Here is a 23,211-nt window from a genome sequence, read left to right as displayed (position 1 = left end):
AGACAATATTTAATAGCTGGTCTCATGCATTTTCTTTTCATCCACAGAAACATGGTGGATAGAAATAGAGATTAACTGCAATTAGCATTGACTGACCTTGCCCCCAACTGGAGACCAGTCATGTCTTAACAAGGCGCCTTCCAAAAGAATGCATGCATCCAATTCTCCCAATTATGCAAATGGAGTTGAAATCAAAGTAGTTGGAGGGGTTAAAAATGTTTCAAATGAAAAATTGGGGAACCTCTAAATGAGGCTGCAGTGTTTTTAGGGTTAGCAAGTCTGCTCTGTCTTCACACACAAGCTAAGATCTTCCACACTGTGAAGTGAACACAAAGAATGGAGTTTCAACAAATTGGGAGATTAGGGGCCGGTTATCAAAGTAGATTTATTGTGCCTTGTTCAAGCGAAGGATGAAATACCCTGTGGGCATGAAGAAGGGGTCATGGGACTCCCAAAAGGATTACCTTGAACCGGAGTCATGAGACTTGGGCGAACAAAGAGCCTGCTCACATGCTCATCATATTAGCTGGCCCTCATAAAGTGAAGAAGTTTCATGTCCTTTGGGATTCAGTGGGAGCACTTCACTGGGAGTGCAGCAGCAGCAGAAGCAGCAGACCTCCTCTCTGCTCTCTAGGTTTAACCTCCACCAGCACTACTGATAGGACCCTGCAGCTCGGACTGTGTGTAAGTGTATCAACTCTTTTAAAACTGAATTGCTTTTTTTCATCTTTCTTTTTCTTGTGGATGTGAATTCAGATGTGGTGATTTAGAACAGAAAGCACTGTTTAAGTTTAAGTCTTAATGACGCATGATAGAAGTGAGATGTTAAACTGCTGAGAAAAGACAGACAGCAACACCCACACTCTGACTTGGACTTTTACAAATACATCCAAGGCGTTCAATTTCTTTTTGCCAAACGCGACAAAGGTAAAAGCATTATAAAAATAATATATAAGCTATTCTAATTGTCATCATGCAAGCATATGACAACATTTGTTTTACATTTTAAAAAAATACTAAGTATTTGGTGGGTAAAATTAGCTCATTGCAGTAGCAAACATTACAAGAGCAGGAAAAAACGTTTTAATATATGTGTGAAGCGCAGGGCTAAATGGACTGAAACATTTAAAATGTTATCCATGCTGTTCGGTTCCAGTTCTTATTAATAATAGCACATACTATCTGGTATATTTACATGCCATACATTTGTATTCAATAACCCTTTTTCTTTTTGTATGACTTTACATTGTCAGTTTGTGGCTTTTGCAGCTCTGTGGCACCAACTCGCTGGCTGAGGCAAATTGTTCAGATGAAGAAAGAACATTATCCGCACTGTTATTGGCACTTATGATTCTAGTCTTGTGACAAGAATCACAAGTCTTTAATTTATACTCATATAACTTCAGACAAGTTAATATAGAGTTTATTCTAGTCTAGCTTAAAGCTCTCAATGCTGTTTATGATGTTTTTCCTATTTACCTTCCAATTGTTTTCTTGGAAAGAAGTCCTTCCAGTGTTTCAGTTTTAATTGGGCCTTAACCATCAACAATGGCCCTCAGAGAAACTCTGCTTTGAACTCGGGGTATTTTTGTACAGCTCTGAAACATCAGAGAGTAATCAGAGCAGGATATGACAAAGTGCGTTGGCATAGTATTTTGTTGCGTTGCTTATCATTGGCTGCATATCAAGCCCGGGCAGACAATGTGTCGGTCAACATGAACTGGGCCCTAATAATCAAAGTTACAAAAAGGGGCTTCCTGTTGATTCCAGTGGGCATGCAATATAAACGGTATTTCAAAACTGAATTTATATTTTCTGCAATTTCACATTTTTACAGGGTGCATATAGTCTTCCTCTTTTGGATTACAACCAAGAGGATTTTGATCGTGTAATTTAAATGACTTATCTGCATCTATGATCTTCCTGTGACTTTGACACCATGTGAGCTAACATTTTATTTTATTTCTTCTCTTTTCTCTTTGTAGGCCGCAAAAGCTTGGATTGAGAGGACCTTTTGTAAAAGAGAATGTGTTCACAAATTTCCCACCAAGGATCCAAACAGGTAATTACTCTCTTTAAATTGATCTTTAAATATTTAGTTTAAACTTTTTGGTCTTAGGTTTAAACAGCAACTCGTTATCATATGATGGCGAAATATGCTGTAATATTTTTACTGCTTGGGAGATCTTAATACAATATGTTCCGTTTTAGTCAAATTTATGTGTGGACGCTATACAAGTGCATACATTTTTTTAACATAAATAAAAAGAAGACTCTGACACCAGTCTTTATTATGTTAATCAAGCTCCAAATTCACTATGAGTGACCTTTTTAAAGAGTTTGAAAACATTTATCTTGGTATCTGTTAATCTTCTGAATCATGCCAGCAGGTTTTGGGGCATTTACCAGGATTAAAACAGAATTTTCCGAGTCCGTTATTGGAAGTGTTAATTAACCAGGACCCCAAGAGCAGCCAGGCAGTGCAGGCCTTTGTTCCCTGAGGCACAGTTTTCCCAGAAATAGTCAGTTATGAAAGAGCCTGTGCAATGTGTTTCGAGGAAAGACATGGCCTTCATAAGTAGACTAAACAACACTTGGCAAAGGCAACTAATAACAGTTCACCATTGGATAGTGTACTGTTCAAGAATTCCTATTCCTTTTCAACACCAGGAAATCAGGGCCTCACATTAAAAAAGACCAACGTGTTCTCTAAATGATGCTTGCTTTGTGATCTATCTAGATGTGCCTGTGGTCAGCTGACAACGCAGCATGTGGCCATCCCCGCTGGGGCCAACTCGCTGGAGGAAGCAAACCAGCTGGTGCAGATTGAAACCCAGAGGGATAAATGGAATGTGGTAAAACACACCCGGACTTACCCAACGGACTCCTTTGGCACAGTGGAATTTCAGGGTGGAGGATTCGTCAACAAGGCCATGGTGAGTCCCAGCAACTGAAAAATTCCTGCAAAGTGAAAGTGGGTTTTTTATGGAAGTCACAACTGTTCTTTCTTTCATAGTATATCCGAGTTTCCTATGACACCAAGCCAGACAACCTTCTGCATTTGATGGTGAAGGACTGGCAGTTGGAGCTGCCAACTTTACTGATCTCCGTGCATGGAGGTCTCCAAAACTTTGACCTCTCACCCAAACTCAAGCAAGTGTTCGGCAAAGGCCTGATAAAAGCCGCCGTCACCACCGGGGCTTGGATTATTACAGGCGGAGTCAACACAGGTAGGACACTGACACTTCAGAATAATGCTTTTAACTTTCACTTAATAAAATAACAATTTGTGACATTAGCAGATTATCTTTGCCCTAAATTTTCATTGCACAATACCTATTCCACAAATTTGTTGGGACATTTTATCAACCCATTGTCACAGGTTTAAGCACTGTAATTAGAGCTTTTGTGTGGGAAATTCATCACAAATGACCATCCGTGAGAAGCTAATGTGAATTTGGCATGCAGTTACCCAACCACGGTGTATCCCATGTAAAACTCATGATTTATTTGGCTCTTTTTACCAGGGGTGATGCGTCATGTCGGAGACGCCTTAAAGGACCATTCCTCCAAGTCACGTGGGAAGGTGTGTGCTATAGGAATCGCTCCATGGGGGATCCTGGAAAACAGAGAGGATCTCATCGGGAAAGATGTGAGAACATTTAACTTCATTTAGTTTCCATTCTTACTGAAATTTCTTCTTCTTGACACTAATTTCTTGTCCTTTTTCCAGGTGACCAAACCCTATCAGACAATGGCAAACCCTCTGAGTAAGCTGGCTGTGCTCAATAGCAGCCACTCCCACTTCATCTTGACTGACAACGGCACCTGTGGGAAATACGGCTCTGAGGTCAAACTCCGCCGGCTGCTGGAGAAGCACATCTCCTTGCAGAAGATCAACACACGTAAGTGTAATGTTAACAAACATTGTCCATGGTGTGTATTGTTGGACCTGTGGATGGAGAGCTCCTCTGTGGCCTGTGGGCTTCCCTTTGTCATCCTATGCCTGGAGCTCGGTTAAGGCAGGGACAGCAAAGGGATGCTCAAATGTCACCAATGACTTCACTCCTTCCCTCGTCCGGTTTTGTCTGTTTACACATCACATCAACATGTTCTGCATCAACATTTCATCCTGAAAGTTACGTTATCCGATGACTATAAATGATAAATGGATGTATGGGCTGAGTATTTTTGGCTGTGTGTTGCAGGTTTGGGTCAGGGGGTTCCTCTAGTGTGTATGATAGTGGAGGGAGGTCCCAACGTGATCTCCATTGCATTGGAGAGTCTGAGAGACGAGCCTCCCGTCCCCGTGGTGGTGTGTGACGGCAGCGGACGAGCTTCCGACATCATCTCCTTCGCACACAAGTATTCAGAGGAAGGAGGGTGAGATTTTCGTTGATTTCTTCTTCGATTTACTAGGACATTATTCCACTAGTAAAACAAAAAGCTGAAATATCCTCTTTGAATCTCCTCTTCCAGCATGATTAATGATGATGCCAGAGAGCAACTTTTGGTAACTATTCAGAAGACTTTCAACTATAGTAAAAGCCAATCGCAGCAGATCCTGCTCATGGTTACGGAGTGCATGAAGAAAAGGGAACTGGTGAGTAGAGAGATGAAATAGAAATATTAACTGTAATATCTTTAAGCTATTCCATAAGTATACTGTATATGAAAATCTGTGTCGATCAATAAACATTTCTGAGTTGTGAAACATCTGGTCTCCATCGTCCTTCCATTCCATCCATTCCACTCATCTGTGAATTCCCATTAACATATTGAATAAACATAATCCCCAAAACGTGCTTGTCATTTCTCCTTGTGATCATGTGTGGTATGTTCATGTAATCTAGGGCATTCGCATCTTCCCTGTGGGACATCATCAGCCCACATGTATAAGCACACAGCTGTAAAGTGTTGGTGGGTAATTCAGCGGTCAAAGTGTTTACTATAATGTAAACAATGTGGCACACAGCTCTACGATGAAGCTAAAACTCTAGTGACAGTTTTCCCATATATCAGATTAATCCCTGAGTGTTTGTCCAAAGTGTACATAAATAGTTGCAGCATGTTTGCATCTCCTTCAGATTTCAGTAAGTGAAGTGATTAGTAGTTTGTAATACCCAGCGCATATAATCTCCACACTCCATACATTTGGGTGGGAAATATCAGCGCACACTACCACCTGCTTAGCAGAGGCTCTTACTTCATCAAATCACAGTAAGCATGCAGCACACAGATGGAAAAGAGGATCCATCTCCCTAATCCTCAGCCAGGTTTCTCTCTCTCTCTCCACTTCCCAGGCTTTTTTCAGTCCCCAGAGTGCTATCACTTCACTAGCAACTCTTCATCCTCCATCCCCAATGTACTAGACTGCCTAATGCGCCAAAACACTCAGATAATCAACTTAAACTGCTTTTCTCAAAGATCATACTGCTGTAGGCACTTACTTTCCCCTGATATGCAACCCAGAAAATGTGGCAGAGTCACCAAGTTGTTTGAGCTCTTTATACGAATCCGAGAGGCCACACTATATTGCCTGCTCTTAATCTAAAGTGCCATGCCTTACCTACAGGTGAAACAGTGTCACAGTCTAGTCCCCAAATAATCCGTTTTATCCTAAGTGCATCCCATGTGAACAGCTGGGTCAGATATATAAAAACTCTGATTAAGAGGGCTGACATTTACAGTGATGTAACACATCAGCAAAACAAAAAAAGAATCCCCATTTGCAAAAAGCTCATAGTGCACCCTACGACTGTCTGAAACAGGAGAAGCACGAGTTTCCAGTGTTACTGCTGCTCATTATCAACGCATCCCGAGACCAGTCCTGAAATCTCTGGCTGTGTGCCTCGTATTCATGCAAACTTAATTCCATTTACCAGCTTCACATGTGACAGGCCCGTCAGCGTAATTTCATTTGATATAGTCGAGTCTGTCACAAGGAAAGCACTATCACGCTGTGACAAGTAAAATTAGCTTTTTGTGCTCTAAGGGTCAGCCTGCAGTGAGAGTGCTACCGAAAGAATCTGCCATCAGTTTATCATAACATGTTTATGAGATTGGGAATGCAAGTTAAATTGTTCATTCATTCTTCAATGCTGTTTGTCTGCAACTTACTCATCCATTACACTATATGGCTTTAGTTGGCTTTTCCTTCCTTTCTTATATGTAGATCACAGTTTTTCGGATGGGTTCTGAAGGACAACAAGATATTGAAATGGCCATTCTTACTGCCTTGTTAAAAGGTATTATCTGGCTGCATCCCACTTGAACATCACATGTTCGCACATTATCAATTCACATCCATATTTAACTTACAATTAACTAAATTCTTACTATTCTCTCTATAATTTCCTTTCTTTTATGTCAGGCACCAATGCTGCAGCAGCTGATCAACTGAGCTTGGCTCTGGCCTGGAACAGAGTGGATATTGCTCGCAATCACATTTTTGTTTATGGACACAATTTACCAGTAAGTGTTTCTCACATCTCAAAAGTGAAAATTATTCACTCCAAAGAAGTTACTGCAATAACAAAGTTGGCATGGATGATTTTAGTACAGAAGGAAATCATTTGGTTTTGAAGGAGTTGCTCAAGGCCCCCCTCCGTCCAAAAATAAGTTTAGCTTATGTCTTCAAACATGTCTGGAGGGGATCTTTAAACAACTGTGTGTCCTCGACTTAGAGCAGAACAGAAAAATCAATGTTTGTGCATCAATCCAAGTAATACTAATAGCATAAAAGATAAATGTTTGTACTTAAACTTCTTTTACTTACCTCACTTCCTGCCTGGTAAGCCTGCCGGTGCCATGGCCAGTGCTACCTCTTTAGCCCCCAGCCAGGACAAGCAGAAGAGTCCCGCCGCCGTTCCTAAAAGCAAAGCCCGGGGAAAGAAGGGAAAGGGGAAGGGAAAAGCAAAGGCTGAACCTCCAGAGGAAACAGATCCAAGGAAATTGGAGATCATTCGCTGGGTAAGAGAAGGGATTATGAAACAAATTAACTTCAGTAGATGAGAATATAATAAAGTTTGTAATGTGTAGGCTAAATAATAAGCCATATGTATATGTATTAATTTCTCTCAGGTGAACTCTCTGGAGCAGTCCATGATGGATGCTCTAGTGCTGGACAGAGTGGACTTTGTCAAACTGCTCATTGAGAATGGGGTCAATATTCACCACTTTGTCACAATTCCCAGACTGGAGGAGTTATACAACACGGTGGGCCTGAAACACTGCAGCAAATTCAAATGAGACAAAGTCAGAATCAAAAATACAAGCTTTATAAATTCATAAAGGTTGACACTAATTACAATCACTCTGCTCATCTCTCAGAAACTTGGCCCTATTAATTCTCTCAATGGTGTGGTAAGGGACATCAAAAAGGTAAAATGATCATTCCCATTAATTGTTCACTTTTCCTGCATAATTTCTGAAAATTAACACTTTTTTAGGGTTATATATCATTCTGATACAGTCCCTAGATTATATATTAGTCTGGTGATTTTGCAGGGAAACCTTCCTCCAGATTATCAGGTCACTTTGATCGATATTGGTCTGGTGCTGGAGTGCTTTATGGGCGGAGCTTACAGGAGCAATTACACCAGGAAGGCCTTCCGCAACCTCTACAATAATTTGTATGGACTTAAAAGGGTACGCATGAGTGGAAGAAAACAATTGATGAGGGCTTTTTCACCAGATACAGTAACATTTTGGTATAAATGATCATATTTTGTTCTCTTTTTGCAGCCCAAGGCTCTAAAGCTTCTAGGAATGGAGGTGCGGTACCCTTTCTTCAAACAAAATACTCTCAAGTAACAGAAACAATACAGCACACACAGCAAAAATAATCTATCACATCATGTTTTTTGTTAGGATGATGAACCAAGGGGAAAGGGCAAGAAAAAGGGAAAAAAGAAGAAAGAGGAAGAGGTGGAAATTGATGTGGATGATCCAGAGATGTGTCGATTCAAGTTCCCCTTTCATGAGCTGATGCTGTGGGCGGTGCTGATGAAGCGCCAGAAGATGGCGCTGTTTCTATGGCAGCGTGGAGAAGAAGCTATGGCCAAAGCCCTGGTGGCCTGTAAACTGTATAAAGCCATGGCCCATGAGTGCTCTGAGAGTGAACTGGTGGATGACATATCCCAAGACCTGGAGAACAACTCCAAGTCAGTACATCTCCTACCTAAACATCACCTGTAGTGTCACAAGTTGTTTTCTATAAAGAAATACACACGTGTATATTTTTTATTGATCCACAATTAGAATATTTTTTTCTTAAATTCTTGTTCATTTGAGCACCTTTACGTTTGGGTTCTTGCTCTTTACTCTGAAGAACTCAGGCTCATTTTACAATACGTGTCTTGTAATTATTTTTACAAATGTCCACTTCTCTTTTGCTTTCGAGGAGTGCAATTTATAAACTAATATTATTGTTCCTTTCTTTCATAGAGAATTTGGCCAGCTGGCCTACGAACTGTTGGACCAGTCCTACAAGCATGACGAACAGGTGGCCATGAAACTCTTAACATATGAGCTGGTTAACTGGAGTAACTCCACCTGTCTAAAGTTGGCTGTCGCTGCTAAGCAACGTGATTTCATTGCCCACACCTGCTGCCAGATGTTGCTCACAGACATGTGGATGGGATGCTTAAGGATGGGCAAAAACCCCGGCCTCAAGGTGGGCATTATAGACTTTTTTGAGGGCATTCATAAAAAACATATCAAAAGATGAAATACTTGTATCACTTGCCTTAGAGAGTAAAGTCATTCACTGTATTCAAACATTAAACTCACTGTGTCTTACAAAAACTGTGATCATTTTCTCACCTAGGTTATTCTTGGAATCGTCTTTCCTCCTTTGATTCTACTGCTGGACTTCCGTCTTGCAGAAGATGCATCCTATAATGCACCTGGCCAAGAACAGGGAAAAGACAAAGATGACGACGCAAAATCCAGCAAGGTTCACACTGACCAAAACATACTCTATATACCTGTTATTTGTGAAGGGTAAACAATTATAACAGAAGCTTTGCTGTTGTTTGTAGGACGGTAATGATGCAATTTCCCGAAAGGGGGATGAAGAAGAGGGCACCACTCATGTCCGTAAAATCCCAATAGCAACTAGGTTCTTTGAGTTTTATAATGCGCCATTCACCAAATTCTGGTTCAACACTGTAAGTTTGAGAACAGAATTTATTTATTAAAAGAAGTGTAGTTACTTAAGTGCACTTACATGTTGGTCTTTCTTCTTCTAAAAGATTTGCTATCTGGGCTATTTGATGTTGTACAACTACATAATCCTGGTGAAAATGGAGCGATGGCCATCCCTACAAGAGTGGACTGTCATCGCATACATCCTCACACTTGGCTCTGAAAAAATCAGACAGGTATACCGTCCATAAAATGTGATATTTTAAATGATTCACTTATTATATGTAAGAGAGAGTTTGTGGTATCTAGATGACCTTTAAACCTCAATGTCTAGATTCTGATGTCCGAGCCGGGGAAGCTGAAACAGAAGATAAGTGTGTGGCTGGAGGAGTACTGGAACATCACAGACCTGGCTGCCATTTGCACCTTCCTTCTTGCATTAATGCTACGGCTGCAGAATGAACCTTACCTGGGCTACGGCAGAGTCATCTACTGCATAGACATCATCTTCTGGTACATTCGTGTTCTGGACATCTTTGGAGTCAATAAATACCTCGGACCCTATGTGATGATGATAGGAAAGATGGTAACTACAAAAACAGTTTCAAAAATCCTTGTTAATATCACATGACATGCACACTATTAGTAGAATCTAGAGAAGTCAACAGAGTTTGAATGGTTGTGTGTTTCTTGTCTTTCAGATGATCGATATGATGTACTTTGTGGTGATCATGCTGGTGGTGCTTATGAGTTTCGGAGTGGCTAGGCAAGCCATCCTTCATCCTGATGAGGAACCCACATGGCGGCTGGCCAGAAACATCTTCTACATGCCCTACTGGATGATATACGGGGAGGTTTTTGCGGATTCGATAGACCGTAAGACTAGAATTCATAGTAAGGTTCTGTTTCCTGATTCTGGGCAGATGATCGTTGTTACATTTACATCTGTCTTAAATTCTGTTATGTTTAGTAACAATATACTACACACCATAAACCCTTAATACTGTGTCTCCCTCTGCTGGCATGTTTATAAAAACGTTTAATACATAGTACTCACTTAGCATTGAGGAAGTGGAGGATAGGTATTATTATCCATCTCCTCAAGCATGATCATCTGCCTTCAAGTTTTAAAGTCGATGTTTCTTCTGTCAGTGTGAAGGCAACAACTAGTGGGAAATAATAAATCGGCAGGGTTCTTAATTATAAAAACAGTTGCTTTCTAAATAAGTTTCTAATTCATCTGCCTGTTAAAATATAAAAATACAATAAAGAGGCCATAAATAAAAAGTACACCAGTTATCTTAATGTTTGATCAGTAGCATGTTGGTTTTTGATATTAGTCCTCTCATCCATGTTTGTAAACTTGAATTTACATAATTATGATATAAAACCGTATGTTTATGAATGTTAACGCTTTCTCCATGTTTGTTTCCTAGTCTACGCAATGGAAATCAACCGTGAGTAGTCTTTAAGCCAAAAATTCCATTCAAATCTATAAGCTAAAGATATCAGAATACATTGTATAACTGTAAACAATTTTCCCCTGCAGCTCCATGTGGTGATCATCTATATGACGAGGATGGGAAGAAACTACCTCCATGTATCCCTGGTGCATGGCTCACCCCGGCCATTATGGCCTGTTATCTTCTGGTGGCAAACATTCTTCTGGTCAACTTGCTCATTGCAGTGTTCAAGTAAGTATATGCCCGAATGTCTAACTGCTCTATTATCGTAAAGAAAAGACGACTTTCACAGTGTGTACTCACTGTATTTGGTTTCCTGTCCCACAGCAACACTTTCTGTGAAATCAAGTCAATTTCCAACCAAGTGTGGAAGTTTCAGAGATATCAGCTGATCATGACGTTCCACGACCGTCCCATCATGCCGCCGCCACTCATCATCTTCAGCCACCTCTACATCCTCTTCAACAGGCTGTTTAGGCGGTGTGTTAAGAAGAAACAAGAGGGAGAGCTGGATGAGAAGGACCGCGGACTCAGTAAGTAACCACTGATGATAATGGTGGTTTAACTATTTAATTTAAAGTCTCATCCTGGCTCAAGAAAATCATATTGTAGCTCATAGACATACACTTACAGAAAAGTATTGCTCTGAATAAACCACACTGGCACACATCATGTAATCCTTTTCTTCCAGAGCTTAGGCTGAATCCAGAGGAGCTAAAATGTCTGTATGAGTTTGAAGAACAGTGTGTGGAGGAATATTTCCGTGAGAAAGAGGACGAGCAACAGTCCTCAACTGATGAACGCATCAAGGTTACTTCAGAAAGGTAAACACACTTCTCAAGTGAAGCTTTGATATTGTTGAGCATGTTGAAAACAGTTTGTTCTTACATATGGTTTTGTTTCTCTGGTATTTTTGTTAGAGTTGAAAATATGTCTATGCGTCTGGAGGAGGTAAACGAGAGGGAGAACAACATGAAGGCCTCTCTGCAGACTGTGGATCTGCGCTTGGCACAGCTGGAGGAGATCCACGGACGGATGGCAGTCGCACTGGAAAAGCTTGCAGGGGTAGACAGACTGGAGCTGACCAGAACCTACTCACGAAACTCCTCTGTGTGTGACCCCTCCTCCCTACTTCGCCAGAGCAGTATTAACAGCGCTGATGGTTACAGTCTTTACCGCTTCCACATGGACTTGGAGGACTTGGCAGCAAAGCAGAAAATAGACGAGGGAATTAAAACTAGTGTAGAAAGAGAAAAGAGTTTCCGGCAAGCATCCAGTAGATGTTCTCCTAACGAAAATGACGGTGGTCAGACGTTAGAGGTTGCTGGTTTGGAGAGATCAGGTGTGGAAATTCTCATTTCTCCTTGTAAACAAAAGCCTCTTTCTGCAGCATCAAGTCATGAGATCTTATCCAATATAAGACAAGGAAAAACAGTGCTAGATAGCCTTATGCCTTCTTCCCCGCCAACAAGGACCAAATCTTTGCGATATTATCCAGTCGAAGACCAAGGCACCGCTCCTTTGACAAAGAAGAGGTCTATGAGCACAATCATTGTCAGCCCGCCTGATGAACCCGTGGAAGCAGAGGAACCCACGAAGAACCCCGAACTGCCGCCAAGGACATCCTCTTCACCAAAGAGGACAACATCTTTAAGATACTATCCAGTCGAAGACCAAGCCACCTCACCTGTAACAAAGATGAGGTCTATGAGCACCATCATTATCAGCCCGCCGGATGAACCCGTGAAAGCAGAGGAACCCATGAAGAAGCCCGAACTGCCGCCAAGAACATCCTCTTCACCAAAGAGGACAAAATCTTTGAGATATATCCCTTCTGAAATCGAAAAACAGACAGACCCTATCACAAAGAAGAGAGCCATGAGCAGCATTGTCTATAACCCAGAGGATGCTAGTGATGACACCGCCGGCTACAGATCAGTAGTGGAGCAGGTCACTCAAGCACCAGATCGGTGGCCACAAAACTTGGAGTACCAGCTGCACCCTAGCACAATTGGACACATGCCTAGAGTTTCAACAGTGAGAACAATCGCCCAGCAGTTTAACAGTGGCACTGCACCTACAGAGCCTAAAAAAGAGGAGATTCAGACAGATCATGTTCCTTTAGAAAGTGAGGGAGCTCTTCCAGCAGCAGAACCCATCACAGACAAAACTAAGATGAGGGCCAAGAGAATCCTCTCAGACACTACAGAGTATCTGACTGTAGCTGAAGCAAAGAATTTGCCGTCTCACAGGTCACAGAGCTTTAATCTGAACGAGAGGAGTGCAAAAGTGGTGGACAAGGAGCCAAAAGCCTCCAGCAGCGAGAAAGACATCTTACAAGCCTGCAGGGTGGGGGGAGAGGAAGGCAGGAGGATGGAGGCAGAGAAAAAAGAAGATGATGTACAGGAAAATAAATAATGGACACAAAAAGGAGAGATTAAAAACAGAATGGGGAATAAAAATAAGGAAGTTATACACTGAGTTATAGATTTCCCAAAAAACAAAATGAAAGTAAAGAAAATGTTACCAAACCCTCCAACATTTTCAATTATGCAGTTAATGTAAGTTGAAAGTAGTATTAGTATAGTAAAGTAAAAAAATCAACAAAGCTCTTTCAAAGATCCACTTACTTTACTGACTTCCATTAGTGTAATGTACAATAGCTTACAACCCTTTACATTACAGCTTTAACCAGTCATTGTGTTTCCATATTTGATGTCTACACTTCCGGGTGAAAATAAATCAAGTTAGTTGTGCTGACATAATGACCCAATGTGAACATCAAAAACATGTGGATCCATGTGGAAGTATGATTGACACTTTAAATATGGTCTGTAAACATTTTCTTTCCAGATACTGTAAAATGTGCTTAATAATGATCCACTCAGATGAATCCCTATAGCTTTCATGCAAATACTGACGGTGGCATAACAATATGTAGGTACATCTTCCAAGAAACAAACACCCTTTCAGTTTCATTTTGACACCAAAAACCTGTATACATAAAGGTTTCCTTAAAAGACAGACAGTTATATTTATAAACAACTTTGTCTTTTCTATCACAATACTGTGACTCCTTCAAGGCGCATATGAACAAATAGAAATGATGTCAGTCCAACAGGAGAATATAGGCATGTTTGAATACATACATTTACACAGACAAATACAATCAATGCTCAGACTCAATATGTCTATCTGACAGCATCATCATAGTAAATATGACAATAGGTAGTATGTATAAAACAATGCTACGAGTTAAGAAAGATTCAGATTTTTTTTCTTTTTTACTCCCATTTATAAGACAACTATGCAGAACTTTATTCTATTTAATAAAGTATTTTTCAATGACATCCAACAGAGGCATTATAAAAGCCAACAGAGTCATTGCCTCCTGTGAGCAGACACTTCATGGCCAGCTACGAACTAATGCTGACAATCACGCACTAGTCTTCTGCATGAGCGGATAAACAGTTTCAGGCCTCATTCCTTGTTGATCCTCTTCTGGTCAGGAGCAGATCAGGATGGGATCTCAACATCATGAACCTGTGAGCTTCAGCTGGAAGTAAGGCCCTCTGAATATTACCAATGATGCCGCTGCTGCCGCCCGGGAGGCAGAAGCCCTCCAAGAACAGAAAAGTCATGCAAGAGCCGAGAATCCTAGAGGAGTGAACACTTAAATAATTTTATCCTCTTCGACTTTTTCTCTGTGATCTTGACTGGCTTGCCAGATCCTCCGGCATTGTTGTCAGTCTAGCAAGGAGAGATATGAAAGTGGAGAAATAAAGTAAGGCTGAGCACCGACCAGAGGCATACGTTTATTTATGGCATTTATATTCATTTCAATCAAGCAAATCAACATTTTTATGAGTAATACGAATAGTAATGTGAAGTACCTAATGTAAATACAAATATTTGGTATTATTTAATAAAGGGCTGATGCTTTATGATAAATCTGCCGCTTGTTTGACTGATTTTCTATTGTTTGCATATTTTTAGGCGAATATTGACTATAAACAAAATAAATTCAATATGTTTCCCCAAAAATAATTGCAGCAGTTGTCTTCTCCAGCTGCAGTTTTAAAAATCCACCTCAAAATAGCTGAGGGGAGTGGTCTCTTTGTGGCCTAGGAGGCAAAATAGAAGGTCTAAAAGAATTGCTACTGCTTGCAAAGCTTAATGCTTATATCACATTTTAAAGTAAGGGGAATATGTGCCTCCCATCCCCAGTGGACTTTACACCCTTTGCACCTATTATAAGAATCTCTTAATCACTTACTGTCTTTGAGCTCAGGTTATGTAATATGTCTCTTCCCATGCTATAAAAAGCCTAGAATGACAAAACAGAAAAACGTACATGAGTATTTTCATTTGTATTATGTTGTGCTTTCAGGGTTAAAACATGTTTCTTACCTCTTCTACATTCAGGCCAGACTTTGCACTGGTTTCCAAGAACTTAACTCCATAATCAATAGCAAGCTAAAAGAAACAAACACACCATGTAAGGGTCACTCAAGAATGCACATCATTTTAACTTGCTCAAGGCTGCTTGTTAGTTCAAGAGAGACTTACTTTTTCACCTCTGTCTTTGGACACCTGTCTCCTGTCAGACATGTCACATTTGTTACCCAGGATCATCTTCTCCACATCAGACGAGGCATGCTGGAAGAAATCAAAACACCCATTTGGCAAAGTTGTACATATGTCTTGCAACAAAATGTTAATGTCATAAAGTATTCTCTACCAAATATAAAATCATGTTATGTTATTTGTTTTGGATTCTATACGAGTTGTGATTCTGAGCTCACCTCTTCAATATTTCTAATCCAGTTTTTTATGTTTTCAAAGGACTTCTCATTGCTGATGTCATAAACCAACATAATGCCCTGTGAAGAAAAACAGTCCTCCTCACAAACAATTTCATAGATCTTGTGATATGCAAGATAAACCAATAGGAAGCAGTGCAGGATAAGGAGCGATCTTACCATTGCTCCTCTGTAGTAAGCAGTTGTGATGGTGCGAAACCTCTCCTGTCCTGCAGTGTCCCTAAAAACATTCAATATGAAATGTGGTGTCAAACGTGAAATTTTAAAAAGGGAAATAAAACATATTCAAATTACACTTACCAAATTTGAAGCTTGACTCTTTTTCCGTCCAGCTCAATTGTTCTGATTTTGAAGTCTATTCCTGCATTTGAATAAACAAACAAAGAGAGGTATTTGCTGACGCTTACTGCATTGTAAAGTTACATGTCATCAAAAAACATGTTGCTAAGATGAACCACAAACCAGGCACTTCTGCAATAAGCAGCTGCCCTTTTTGACCTAAAGTAACTTTTTATTAAATGGTTTCCCTATGTCAGCAAAGGATGACATCATTCAATTTCACAGCAATAGTATCTGCTTGCAGTATACGGAGAGTTAAGCCTTATGGATTTAACAATAGCCTACTGAAACCATTCTGAATGGAACAAAAAAGGAGACACAATTCAATACGGTTTCCAAAGGTCAAACATCATGACTGTAGTTTTGATCTAATTCTAACCTCCATGGTTCCCTGGAGCCATCAAGGGCATCAGATCCTTATAATGTGTCTCTCAGTCCCATTGTCCTACTCTTGTGCAGTTACTGCCCCTTTAAACATTGTTGGTCTGTATAATATAAGAAATTTGGTTTCATTACGGGTCTATATTGATCACCACTAGTGTAGTGCAGTAAAGCCTTATTTTCTATCAGTAGGGGCATGTATTAAGTCAGATGTATCTTGAGGGGCGTTTTCAGCGGGGTACTCACCTATTGTGGATATGAAGGTGGTATTGAAGGAGTCCTCGCTGAATCTGAACAGCAGACATGTCTTACCGACTCCGCTGTCCCCAATGAGCAAGAGTTTGAAGAGATAATCGTACGTCTTCGCCATTTAAACACACGGTACAATGTAACGTTTCGGTAATATTAGGCCGTACTGAGTCGGGATCCCCGTTTGGAAATCCTCAGCTGTCTCAGGCACTGGCAGCAGCAGACCGGTGCCGACAAGTGTGACGTCAGGTTCTGCTTTGCATTGTGGTCTATGTAGTTTTGCAGGAATAATGTTTGAGCCATGACTATAATAATAATAAATGTAATTTATTTAAACAATCACAAGGGTTTATAAATTGACAAAATACAAACACAAACAACACTTCATGGATTCACTTTTAATTGTTTTTTAAGCTGTTTTAATCTTCTTAGGTTGAAAAAGCTATTTAAATTGGACACCTAATCAGAGAGACGGGAATCCTTGTACCATTGTACATCTTAAAAACACAATGAAACGAAATTGCTTTTGGCCCGTTGCTCAGCATTAAGTTTAAAAGTGTCCATACAAAGCAAAACGCTTAGGTTTGAAATGTATCAATCTGGAGACTGCGAAATGAAACGGATATACAACTTGTTTGGTAAACAATTTAATCTTAAACATATTGGTTGTCCAGCAGAATTGGTGATTAACAGCCAAAAAAAGTAGCACCAACTAGGCATGGTACGAAATGAGATGATTGAGCTGGTAGAAGACTGTTCTGCAGGAGTCTGACACACTGTCACGCCGGGAGCAGGTGCCCTGTACATCCGGTCCCGCCGCGCTGTGCACGGTGAGGTGGCGAGGTTTGGGCTGTAAACCCACGGACGGAGCAGCGAGCCACCTTCATCCTTTTTCAGGGATAACTTTGTGGGAGGCATCTCTTAGTGCACTACTGAGATGATGTTGATGATGATGATGATTATTCGAAGAAAGTCACCCTTACCCACCAATCTGATGTTATCAACTAAACAAATACAACTGTAGACCATAGGCCAGTTGCCAAATTACTACAATTGAGTCGTTAATGATAAAATAAGAATATTGTTTAAACGCAATTGGATTGCCTTGGCATAAAACCTGACATAATTTCTTACAAACATTTATTAAAGGCGATCTGAAGTTTCTCAAGATACCTGTTTTAGCATTCAACGATAGCGCAGGTCTGGCAACCCGGGCTTCTGCAACTGCACAGATCCTCTTTCTGACCAACCAGCTCGCAGAAGCACAGCAAAGCGAGTACACACCATTGAAAATGCCTGTAAGTTACTAATTTACTTAGTTAGAGTGCCTATATTGTGTTGTCAACTGTCGGTACATATGTCGAGTTCCCACTGCCACACGATACCGTTGTGTCCGCGGTCTGAAAGTTGTGTTGTTAGTGTGTAACAGCCGAAGCACATGGCGAGAAAGTTAGCTAACAGCGTTAGCCCTGTCTGGAACGGGCACCGACTAATTGCTGAAACGCAAATCTTTCCAATGTGTATCCTATAAAACATGTTGGGGAGTGATTCCTGCCCAGGAAATAATCTGTTCCTGTATATTTTTCAACACAAGGCCATTCGTACGGTTACTCCCAGCTGATCATAGTGTACAAAGTCAATTTAACAAACACTACTTTTAAAGAAAAGCTACGTTGTACCTGTGTTTAGTGTTATTCCAACATACATTATGTTTCTAAAATCTAAGTTAGTTTATATCTTGACCTATTTGACGAGATGTATCAATTTAATAACATTGCGAAATGCGTTGCCTACCTTGTTAATCCCAGGAGTAGCATTGTAACCGTTAATACATGTAGGTAATAAATGCAGTTATATTATCTTGACAGCTGGTGTACTTACTTATTTTACTAAACAAGGCTCAGGTCTAACTGACTGAAAACTGTTAAAGTAAATGTCACCTTTTATATGTATTTTTCACTCCAGCTTGCAAGAGACCTCCTCCACCCTACAATTGAACATGAGAGAAGACAACATAAAAAGAAAAGGCTGGTTCAGAGTCCCAACTCCTACTTTATGGACGTGAAGTGCCCAGGTATGATACAGTTTTTTTGGACATGTGATAAATGCAGTGTTTTTATTCGTTTTTGTTTTATCATACCTGGACTTTTTGCTGTGATTTAGCTATCTTCAATATCTAATTTCAAATGGCATTTATGAAAACCTAAGCTGAGGCAATTGTGTAATAACAATCTAATCATGTTTCTTTATAGGTTGCTACAAGATCACCACAGTGTTCAGCCATGCTCAGACAGTGGTACTCTGTGTGGGATGCGCAACAGTGCTTTGCCAGTCAAAAGGAGGAAAGGCCAGACTGACAGAAGGTAAACTATCCACACAAGTTGAATTATTGCCAGTCCTATAAAGTACTTTGTCGATTATGAATTTATAACCTTTTTAGATGTGTATATATATATATCTGTATCTCGTAATACTTAACTTATTTTCATTTTTGCTTTACAGGTTGCTCTTTCAGGAGGAAGCAACATTAAAAGGGGATCGCCAACTTAATCATGTCTGCAATTAAGCCATGCTGTTGATAAACGATCTCCCCATTATGTAACAAAGCAACTGTGCATTCATTTACAGCAGGTCCTGTCACTATACAGATGTCCAACTTTTATGAAGAATTTGTAAACCAGCAAACATTTTATTCTGCAAGATGATTAAAATTACATTTCTATAAGCCAAATAAAAACACTGTAATAAAAGTTAAAGCATTGTTGGGTCTTTTATTGAGAAAAAAAAAGTGTTTGTCATGACTGAAATTACCTTCACAGAAAGCATACAAGTAGTCCTTTCAGCTTTTAAAAAGAAAACATGTGCCATAGATTTCTTTGGAAACATATGGGTATAAAACACAGATCTTAAATAGAGAACATACAAGACACTGACACCAAAATACAGTTTTTGATCGCTTACGGAGCACAAATGAGACGTGAGGGAATACTCCACTTGTGTGTCCCGTAGAGTCACACAAATGGCATTGGCAACTGTTTTAATCCTAATGTTACATTATTTTTTGTGAAAAACTGAATTTTAAAAAGAAAAGGCATTTTCACAACAAAAAAAACCTAAACAATACCACATGCTCTACAACTAACATTTTACAACTACTGTGTCTGACATTGCACCCCGTTTCTGGGACCCTCTTCGTCTTCCTCATAAGCTTCTCTACTGGCCCTTCTCTGTGACGACACATCTGGCTCACAGAGTTGCACCTCCTCCATGTCATCAGTAATCATCACGTCCTCTCTGGGAGGAAGCAGTCTTTCCAGCTGGAACATGAGATGCTCTGGAAGCCAGTCTTTCTCTGGAAATTCAACCTGTGGGATGCATTACAGTTAGCTTAAATAAATGTTTTCTTTACAGCATAACAGTAGGTTGTAGTTCAGATTTCTGTCACAGTGGGGAAGTCAAGTGTTCAGTGTACCTTACCTGGAAATTAATGATTAGCTGTCCTTTTTCATAAGGCTCCTTGTAAATTGGCATGCCCTCGTTCTGAACACATCTGATGTCATTGTGCTTGATTACTTCACCTGTTGACGGAAAAAAGTAAGATGTTTACTACATTTTAATTACAAATATAGTCTACCAGAGAGGCAGCAATGGAATCGAGTTGATTTCAGTCAATTACCTGGTAGTGAGCTGATGACGAGCGTCCTGTCGTCTAATGTTTGAATAGTCTTCTTGAAACCACACAGAGCCTCAGCTAGTTTGATATCCATCTTCATTATCAAATCCTCATCTTTCCTCCGGAACAGAGGGTGATCCTTCTGATCCAGAACAATGATAACATCCCCTGGCTCCAGTCCAGGTTCCTGGTCCCCTTCTCCACTGAATGTTATTTTCTGACCATCTCTCATACCTGCAGCAAAAAAATCATCCAGTTTCATTTTAGTGGCAAGACAGACTTGCACTATACAACATACATACACAGTTGCATACATCTTTTAAAGTGAGCATCACATGTGGAAAACAACATACCTTTGTCAATGTGAACCTCAAGAACTTTCTTCTTGCGTTCTACTTTGCGTCCATTGCAGCTCTTACAGCGGTCCTTAGAGCTAAATTTCTCTCCCTGCCCCTGGCAGTCTGCACACACGCTTTGGATCTGCTGAATCATGCCAGGCCCAATCTGTTGCACTTTGACTTGTACACCTCTTCCTTTGCAACTTGAGCACTTTTCCATTGATCCTTTCTTCCCACCATAGCCTGTAACAAACAGGATAATGTCATTTAATCAATATTTAATGTATATTTTTTTTTTCTTTAAATGACAACACTATGTACCTTCACATGAGTCACAAATGATGTTCTTCTGAAGTCCGAGCTTCCTTGTGCTGCCATTGTACATCTCCTCCAGTGTTACACTAAGCTGGTGGACGACATTCTTCCCTACAGGAAAAACAGGTAAATGAGTTAAACAGTTCTAAAAGTGGTGTTTCCTTAGGGTTAGTTTAGTGCCTCCCATGAGAGATATTTATGAAAAATGTTTTGAGGTTTGGAAATCCCTATAATTTTCCATGCCACCTAGCCAGATTGAATAGTTGAGCTTTAAGCTTAACTTTAAGATTTTCAAAGCAGTTGGTAGAACAAAAGCACAAAATAGATGCTCACTTTAGCAAGTGACCAGTGATGTACTGGCCGTGGATGACAACAGAAATGTTATCTCAAACTGATCTGGGATCTAACCCAATTTCTTCAGTTTTGTGTTGAATGATGAGCAAATGATGCCAAATCAGTCAACAAACTTATCCACTTCATCCTTATCGCTAATATTATCAGCGCTCGAGTAAAAACTTTTTTTTTTTAAAAGGTAATTTGTATACAGCAGAAGATTTTTATTTATAAACAGCTGCTAGATTACTTTTATAAAACCTTACCTCTCCTCTCTCTCTGCATCCTTCCTCCACCTCCAAAGAACATGTTGAACATGTCCATTGGGGAAGTTCCTCCACCCATGCCTCCTTCTTTGATCGCTTGTTCTCCTCCTTGGTCATACAAGGCTCTCTTCTCTGGATTTGACAGCACTTCATATGCTTGAGATATAAGCTTGAACTGAAACAATCAAAACAAAAAGAGCAAACAAATGACATTTTTGAAGCCTCAGGCTCCCTTTAACAATGCTAGATAGATATGTAAACAAGTGATCATTCAAGTGAAGTGATCATTCAAGTACAATTCTCAAAAGCCAACCAAAGTATGGGATAAAATACAGCATTGAATATATTTATATACATTAGATAGTTTTGCTAATATAAGGTAATGTTGCTAGCTGCCAATGTTAGGTGATGTTGCTAAGGTTAACAGCGTGTATACATTACAGATTATATAAGGATACTGTGGCGAAAACTGCTACCTTATCATCATATTTTGATGGTAATGGCCCTGTAGTTGGTATCAGAGCAAAGTTATTTTCAAATCCATCAGCAAAATAAGCCTAAAAGTATAATCTAATAGTAGAATGAAAGACCACTTTTTTCATTTTATTTAAATTTCACACCCTACTGAGGCATTTGACCTCAGTTACAGCAGGGCATATCTTCCTGTACCTAAACAGGAGCTGCCAGCTTATTCCAGAAAGTACCCAGGGTCAATTCAACAAGGCGTGCAGTTTAAAATTAGACAGGAGCATTTGTTACTGTCCATAAACGGCTGCAGGGTCTCTAGCTACATGCAACAAACTTACCTTCTCTCCTTCATTGGGGTTCTTGTCGGGGTGATATTTCAATGCGAGTTTTCTGTAGGCTTTTTTGAGTTCATCCTGCGAGGATTCAGGGCTGACACCGAGTAAATCGTAGAAGCCGGTTTCGTGAACCATGGTGAAAACCTAGATCTAAATAAAGCAAATACCAATCAGCATACATAAAATATGATGGGTAGCCCTGAAGGAAAAACCTAACGTCGCCTAATAATCTTGTTCCTAAAAGAACAAATGTCACTTCAGCATGTGCTACACGACGTTACAAATTAACCGATGGCTTAAATACAGTAGACTGAATCGGATAACGTTAGTAGACGTGGGGTAAAATGACGATCAATCATACACACACATAGCCTTTTTTACGTCGAGATTGAATAAAAGAGCTAGCATTCATTAGCAGTGTAGCTTAGCAGTATTTTAAAGCACAGTTTAAAGTACTTACCTGCCTGTATATATAACTGTTCTACCTTTAGTAAGGGTTACGGGGAGGCCGGTGAAAGAAGATGGCTGGTTCTTCTTATAGTCGCTCGATCCTCGCTGTGGAACTTTCTAGAGAGCTGTGGGAAGAGTGGCCGGAAGTGTCGTTGGGCTGCAGTCTAGAAAAGACCAAAGCAACCAAAAGACCTGGGGGAGGGGTGCATGATCAGCCTGGCTGTCTTCATCTAGAAACTTTGCATTCACTTTAAAGTTATATTAATGTGGATGAAAATGTAGTTCGCCAAGCAATGTTGCAAAAAGCACTTATAGGCTACAACTATAGAAGCAGCAAAAGCATAATAATGCTTACTCATTCTTGGGTGACTACTGTATAGGTGAGGTAAGAGAGTAAGCCTTCTTTAGTGTCAACATATTATTGTTATGGGCACAATATTATTTTTATTAACTATGTTGTCAACACTTTTATGATTCATTTAAGGTGAAGCATATTTCTATGTACTGTTTCTGTTTCGAATTGTACCTATACAGAATTTCCATGCAAAATAACTAATGTTGACCATGGCTGTCAGATGGAGAAAAAAGTACAATATTTGTTTATACCTTTTATTCATCTCTTGACATG

General features: G+C 40.0%; 5 protein-coding genes across 9 annotated transcripts; 3 read left to right on the top strand and 2 right to left on the bottom strand.

Moving 5' to 3' along the window:
• Positions 1-246: 246 nt before the first annotated feature.
• trpm1b (transient receptor potential cation channel, subfamily M, member 1b) lies at positions 247-6,591 on the top strand. Of its 2 annotated transcripts, XM_063905467.1 has the most exons (10): positions 247-684; positions 1,986-2,062; positions 2,741-2,936; positions 3,017-3,230; positions 3,528-3,652; positions 3,734-3,905; positions 4,209-4,383; positions 4,480-4,603; positions 6,176-6,248; positions 6,374-6,591. In XM_063905467.1, the coding sequence occupies exons 1-10, from the start codon at positions 511-513 to the stop codon at positions 6,583-6,585; spliced, it is 1,542 nt and encodes a 513-aa protein (XP_063761537.1). In that variant the 5' UTR covers positions 247-510; the 3' UTR covers positions 6,586-6,591. The 2 variants fall into 2 exon arrangements, with proteins under 2 accessions (XP_063761537.1, XP_063761545.1); XM_063905475.1 differs by lacking the exons at positions 6,176-6,248; positions 6,374-6,591 and having other exon boundaries at positions 249-684; positions 4,480-4,696.
• A 195-nt stretch (positions 6,592-6,786) lies between these two features.
• Positions 6,787-15,491, top strand: LOC134879119 (transient receptor potential cation channel subfamily M member 1). 2 transcript variants are annotated; one of them, XM_063905450.1, is made up of 17 exons: positions 6,787-6,972; positions 7,084-7,218; positions 7,333-7,383; positions 7,510-7,650; positions 7,747-7,776; positions 7,873-8,165; positions 8,449-8,677; positions 8,831-8,959; positions 9,045-9,173; positions 9,258-9,386; positions 9,485-9,736; positions 9,852-10,044; positions 10,587-10,607; positions 10,700-10,844; positions 10,941-11,146; positions 11,305-11,437; positions 11,534-15,491. In XM_063905450.1, exons 1-17 carry the CDS (start codon positions 6,811-6,813, stop codon positions 13,029-13,031), a joined length of 3,876 nt encoding a protein of 1,291 aa, XP_063761520.1. In that variant the 5' UTR covers positions 6,787-6,810; the 3' UTR covers positions 13,032-15,491. The 2 variants fall into 2 exon arrangements, with proteins under 2 accessions (XP_063761520.1, XP_063761530.1); XM_063905460.1 differs by lacking the exon at positions 6,787-6,972 and having other exon boundaries at positions 7,126-7,218; positions 7,494-7,650.
• LOC134879157 (ras-related protein Rab-8B) lies at positions 13,226-18,408 on the bottom strand. Its single transcript, XM_063905505.1, has 8 exons — positions 16,403-18,408; positions 15,737-15,797; positions 15,596-15,656; positions 15,419-15,496; positions 15,183-15,272; positions 15,024-15,089; positions 14,890-14,940; positions 13,226-14,363 (listed from the first exon to the last, which is right to left on the bottom strand). The coding sequence occupies exons 1-8, from the start codon at positions 16,524-16,526 to the stop codon at positions 14,271-14,273; spliced, it is 624 nt and encodes a 207-aa protein (XP_063761575.1). The 5' UTR covers positions 16,527-18,408; the 3' UTR covers positions 13,226-14,270.
• On the top strand, positions 17,450-19,161 carry rps27l (ribosomal protein S27 like). Of its 2 annotated transcripts, XM_063905526.1 has the most exons (4): positions 17,450-17,703; positions 18,371-18,479; positions 18,658-18,768; positions 18,908-19,161. In XM_063905526.1, exons 1-4 carry the CDS (start codon positions 17,698-17,700, stop codon positions 18,934-18,936), a joined length of 255 nt encoding a protein of 84 aa, XP_063761596.1. In that variant the 5' UTR covers positions 17,450-17,697; the 3' UTR covers positions 18,937-19,161. The 2 variants fall into 2 exon arrangements, with proteins under 2 accessions (XP_063761596.1, XP_063761587.1); XM_063905517.1 differs by lacking the exon at positions 17,450-17,703 and having other exon boundaries at positions 18,338-18,479.
• On the bottom strand, positions 19,151-22,755 carry dnaja (DnaJ heat shock protein family (Hsp40) member A). 2 transcript variants are annotated; one of them, XM_063905487.1, is made up of 8 exons: positions 22,594-22,755; positions 22,137-22,283; positions 21,331-21,505; positions 20,738-20,842; positions 20,432-20,659; positions 20,082-20,312; positions 19,883-19,983; positions 19,151-19,770 (listed from the first exon to the last, which is right to left on the bottom strand). In XM_063905487.1, exons 2-8 carry the CDS (start codon positions 22,266-22,268, stop codon positions 19,558-19,560), a joined length of 1,185 nt encoding a protein of 394 aa, XP_063761557.1. In that variant the 5' UTR covers positions 22,269-22,283; positions 22,594-22,755; the 3' UTR covers positions 19,151-19,557. The 2 variants fall into 2 exon arrangements, with proteins under 2 accessions (XP_063761557.1, XP_063761565.1); XM_063905495.1 differs by having other exon boundaries at positions 22,598-22,703.
• Between the last annotated feature and the right edge of the window lie 456 nt (positions 22,756-23,211).

The sequence above is a fragment of the Eleginops maclovinus genome, chromosome 2 (genome assembly GCF_036324505.1).
Source record: "Eleginops maclovinus isolate JMC-PN-2008 ecotype Puerto Natales chromosome 2, JC_Emac_rtc_rv5, whole genome shotgun sequence".
NCBI classification, from domain to species: domain Eukaryota; kingdom Metazoa; phylum Chordata; class Actinopteri; order Perciformes; family Eleginopidae; genus Eleginops; species Eleginops maclovinus.
The sequence above is the reverse complement of the archived record's forward strand: the minus strand, read 5'-3'. Positions and strand labels throughout refer to the sequence as shown.

Bases quoted from the DNA above. Each gene is read 5' to 3' on its own strand.
- trpm1b (XM_063905467.1), top strand. From the start codon at position 511: ATGCTCATCATATTAGCTGGCCCTCATAAAGTGAAGAAGTTTCATGTC. The intron at 2,937-3,016 runs GTGAGTCCCAGC...TTTCTTTCATAG, and splicing joins GATTCGTCAACAAGGCCATG to TATATCCGAGTTTCCTATGA. The intron at 4,384-4,479 runs GTGAGATTTTCG...CTCCTCTTCCAG, and splicing joins AAGTATTCAGAGGAAGGAGG to CATGATTAATGATGATGCCA.
- rps27l (XM_063905517.1), top strand. From the start codon at position 18,353: ATGTATTTTTCACTCCAGCTTGCAAGAGACCTCCTCCACCCTACAATT. The intron at 18,480-18,657 runs GTATGATACAGT...GTTTCTTTATAG, and splicing joins TATGGACGTGAAGTGCCCAG to GTTGCTACAAGATCACCACA. The intron at 18,769-18,907 runs GTAAACTATCCA...TTTGCTTTACAG, and splicing joins AAAGGCCAGACTGACAGAAG to GTTGCTCTTTCAGGAGGAAG.
- LOC134879157 (XM_063905505.1), bottom strand. From the start codon at position 16,526: ATGGCGAAGACGTACGATTATCTCTTCAAACTCTTGCTCATTGGGGAC. The intron at 15,798-16,402 runs GTGAGTACCCCG...ATTCAAATGCAG, and splicing joins CACCTTCATATCCACAATAG to GAATAGACTTCAAAATCAGA. The intron at 15,273-15,418 runs GTGAGCTCAGAA...GATTTCTTCCAG, and splicing joins GGATTAGAAATATTGAAGAG to CATGCCTCGTCTGATGTGGA.
- dnaja (XM_063905487.1), bottom strand. From the start codon at position 22,268: ATGGTTCACGAAACCGGCTTCTACGATTTACTCGGTGTCAGCCCTGAA. The intron at 21,506-22,136 runs GTAAGTTTGTTG...TGATTGTTTCAG, and splicing joins ACCCCAATGAAGGAGAGAAG to TTCAAGCTTATATCTCAAGC. The intron at 20,843-21,330 runs GTAAGGTTTTAT...TTTTTCCTGTAG, and splicing joins GATGCAGAGAGAGAGGAGAG to GGAAGAATGTCGTCCACCAG.
- LOC134879119 (XM_063905450.1), top strand. From the start codon at position 6,811: ATGGCCAGTGCTACCTCTTTAGCCCCCAGCCAGGACAAGCAGAAGAGT. The intron at 8,166-8,448 runs GTCAGTACATCT...TTTCTTTCATAG, and splicing joins GACCTGGAGAACAACTCCAA to AGAATTTGGCCAGCTGGCCT. The intron at 11,147-11,304 runs GTAAGTAACCAC...CTTTTCTTCCAG, and splicing joins TGAGAAGGACCGCGGACTCA to AGCTTAGGCTGAATCCAGAG.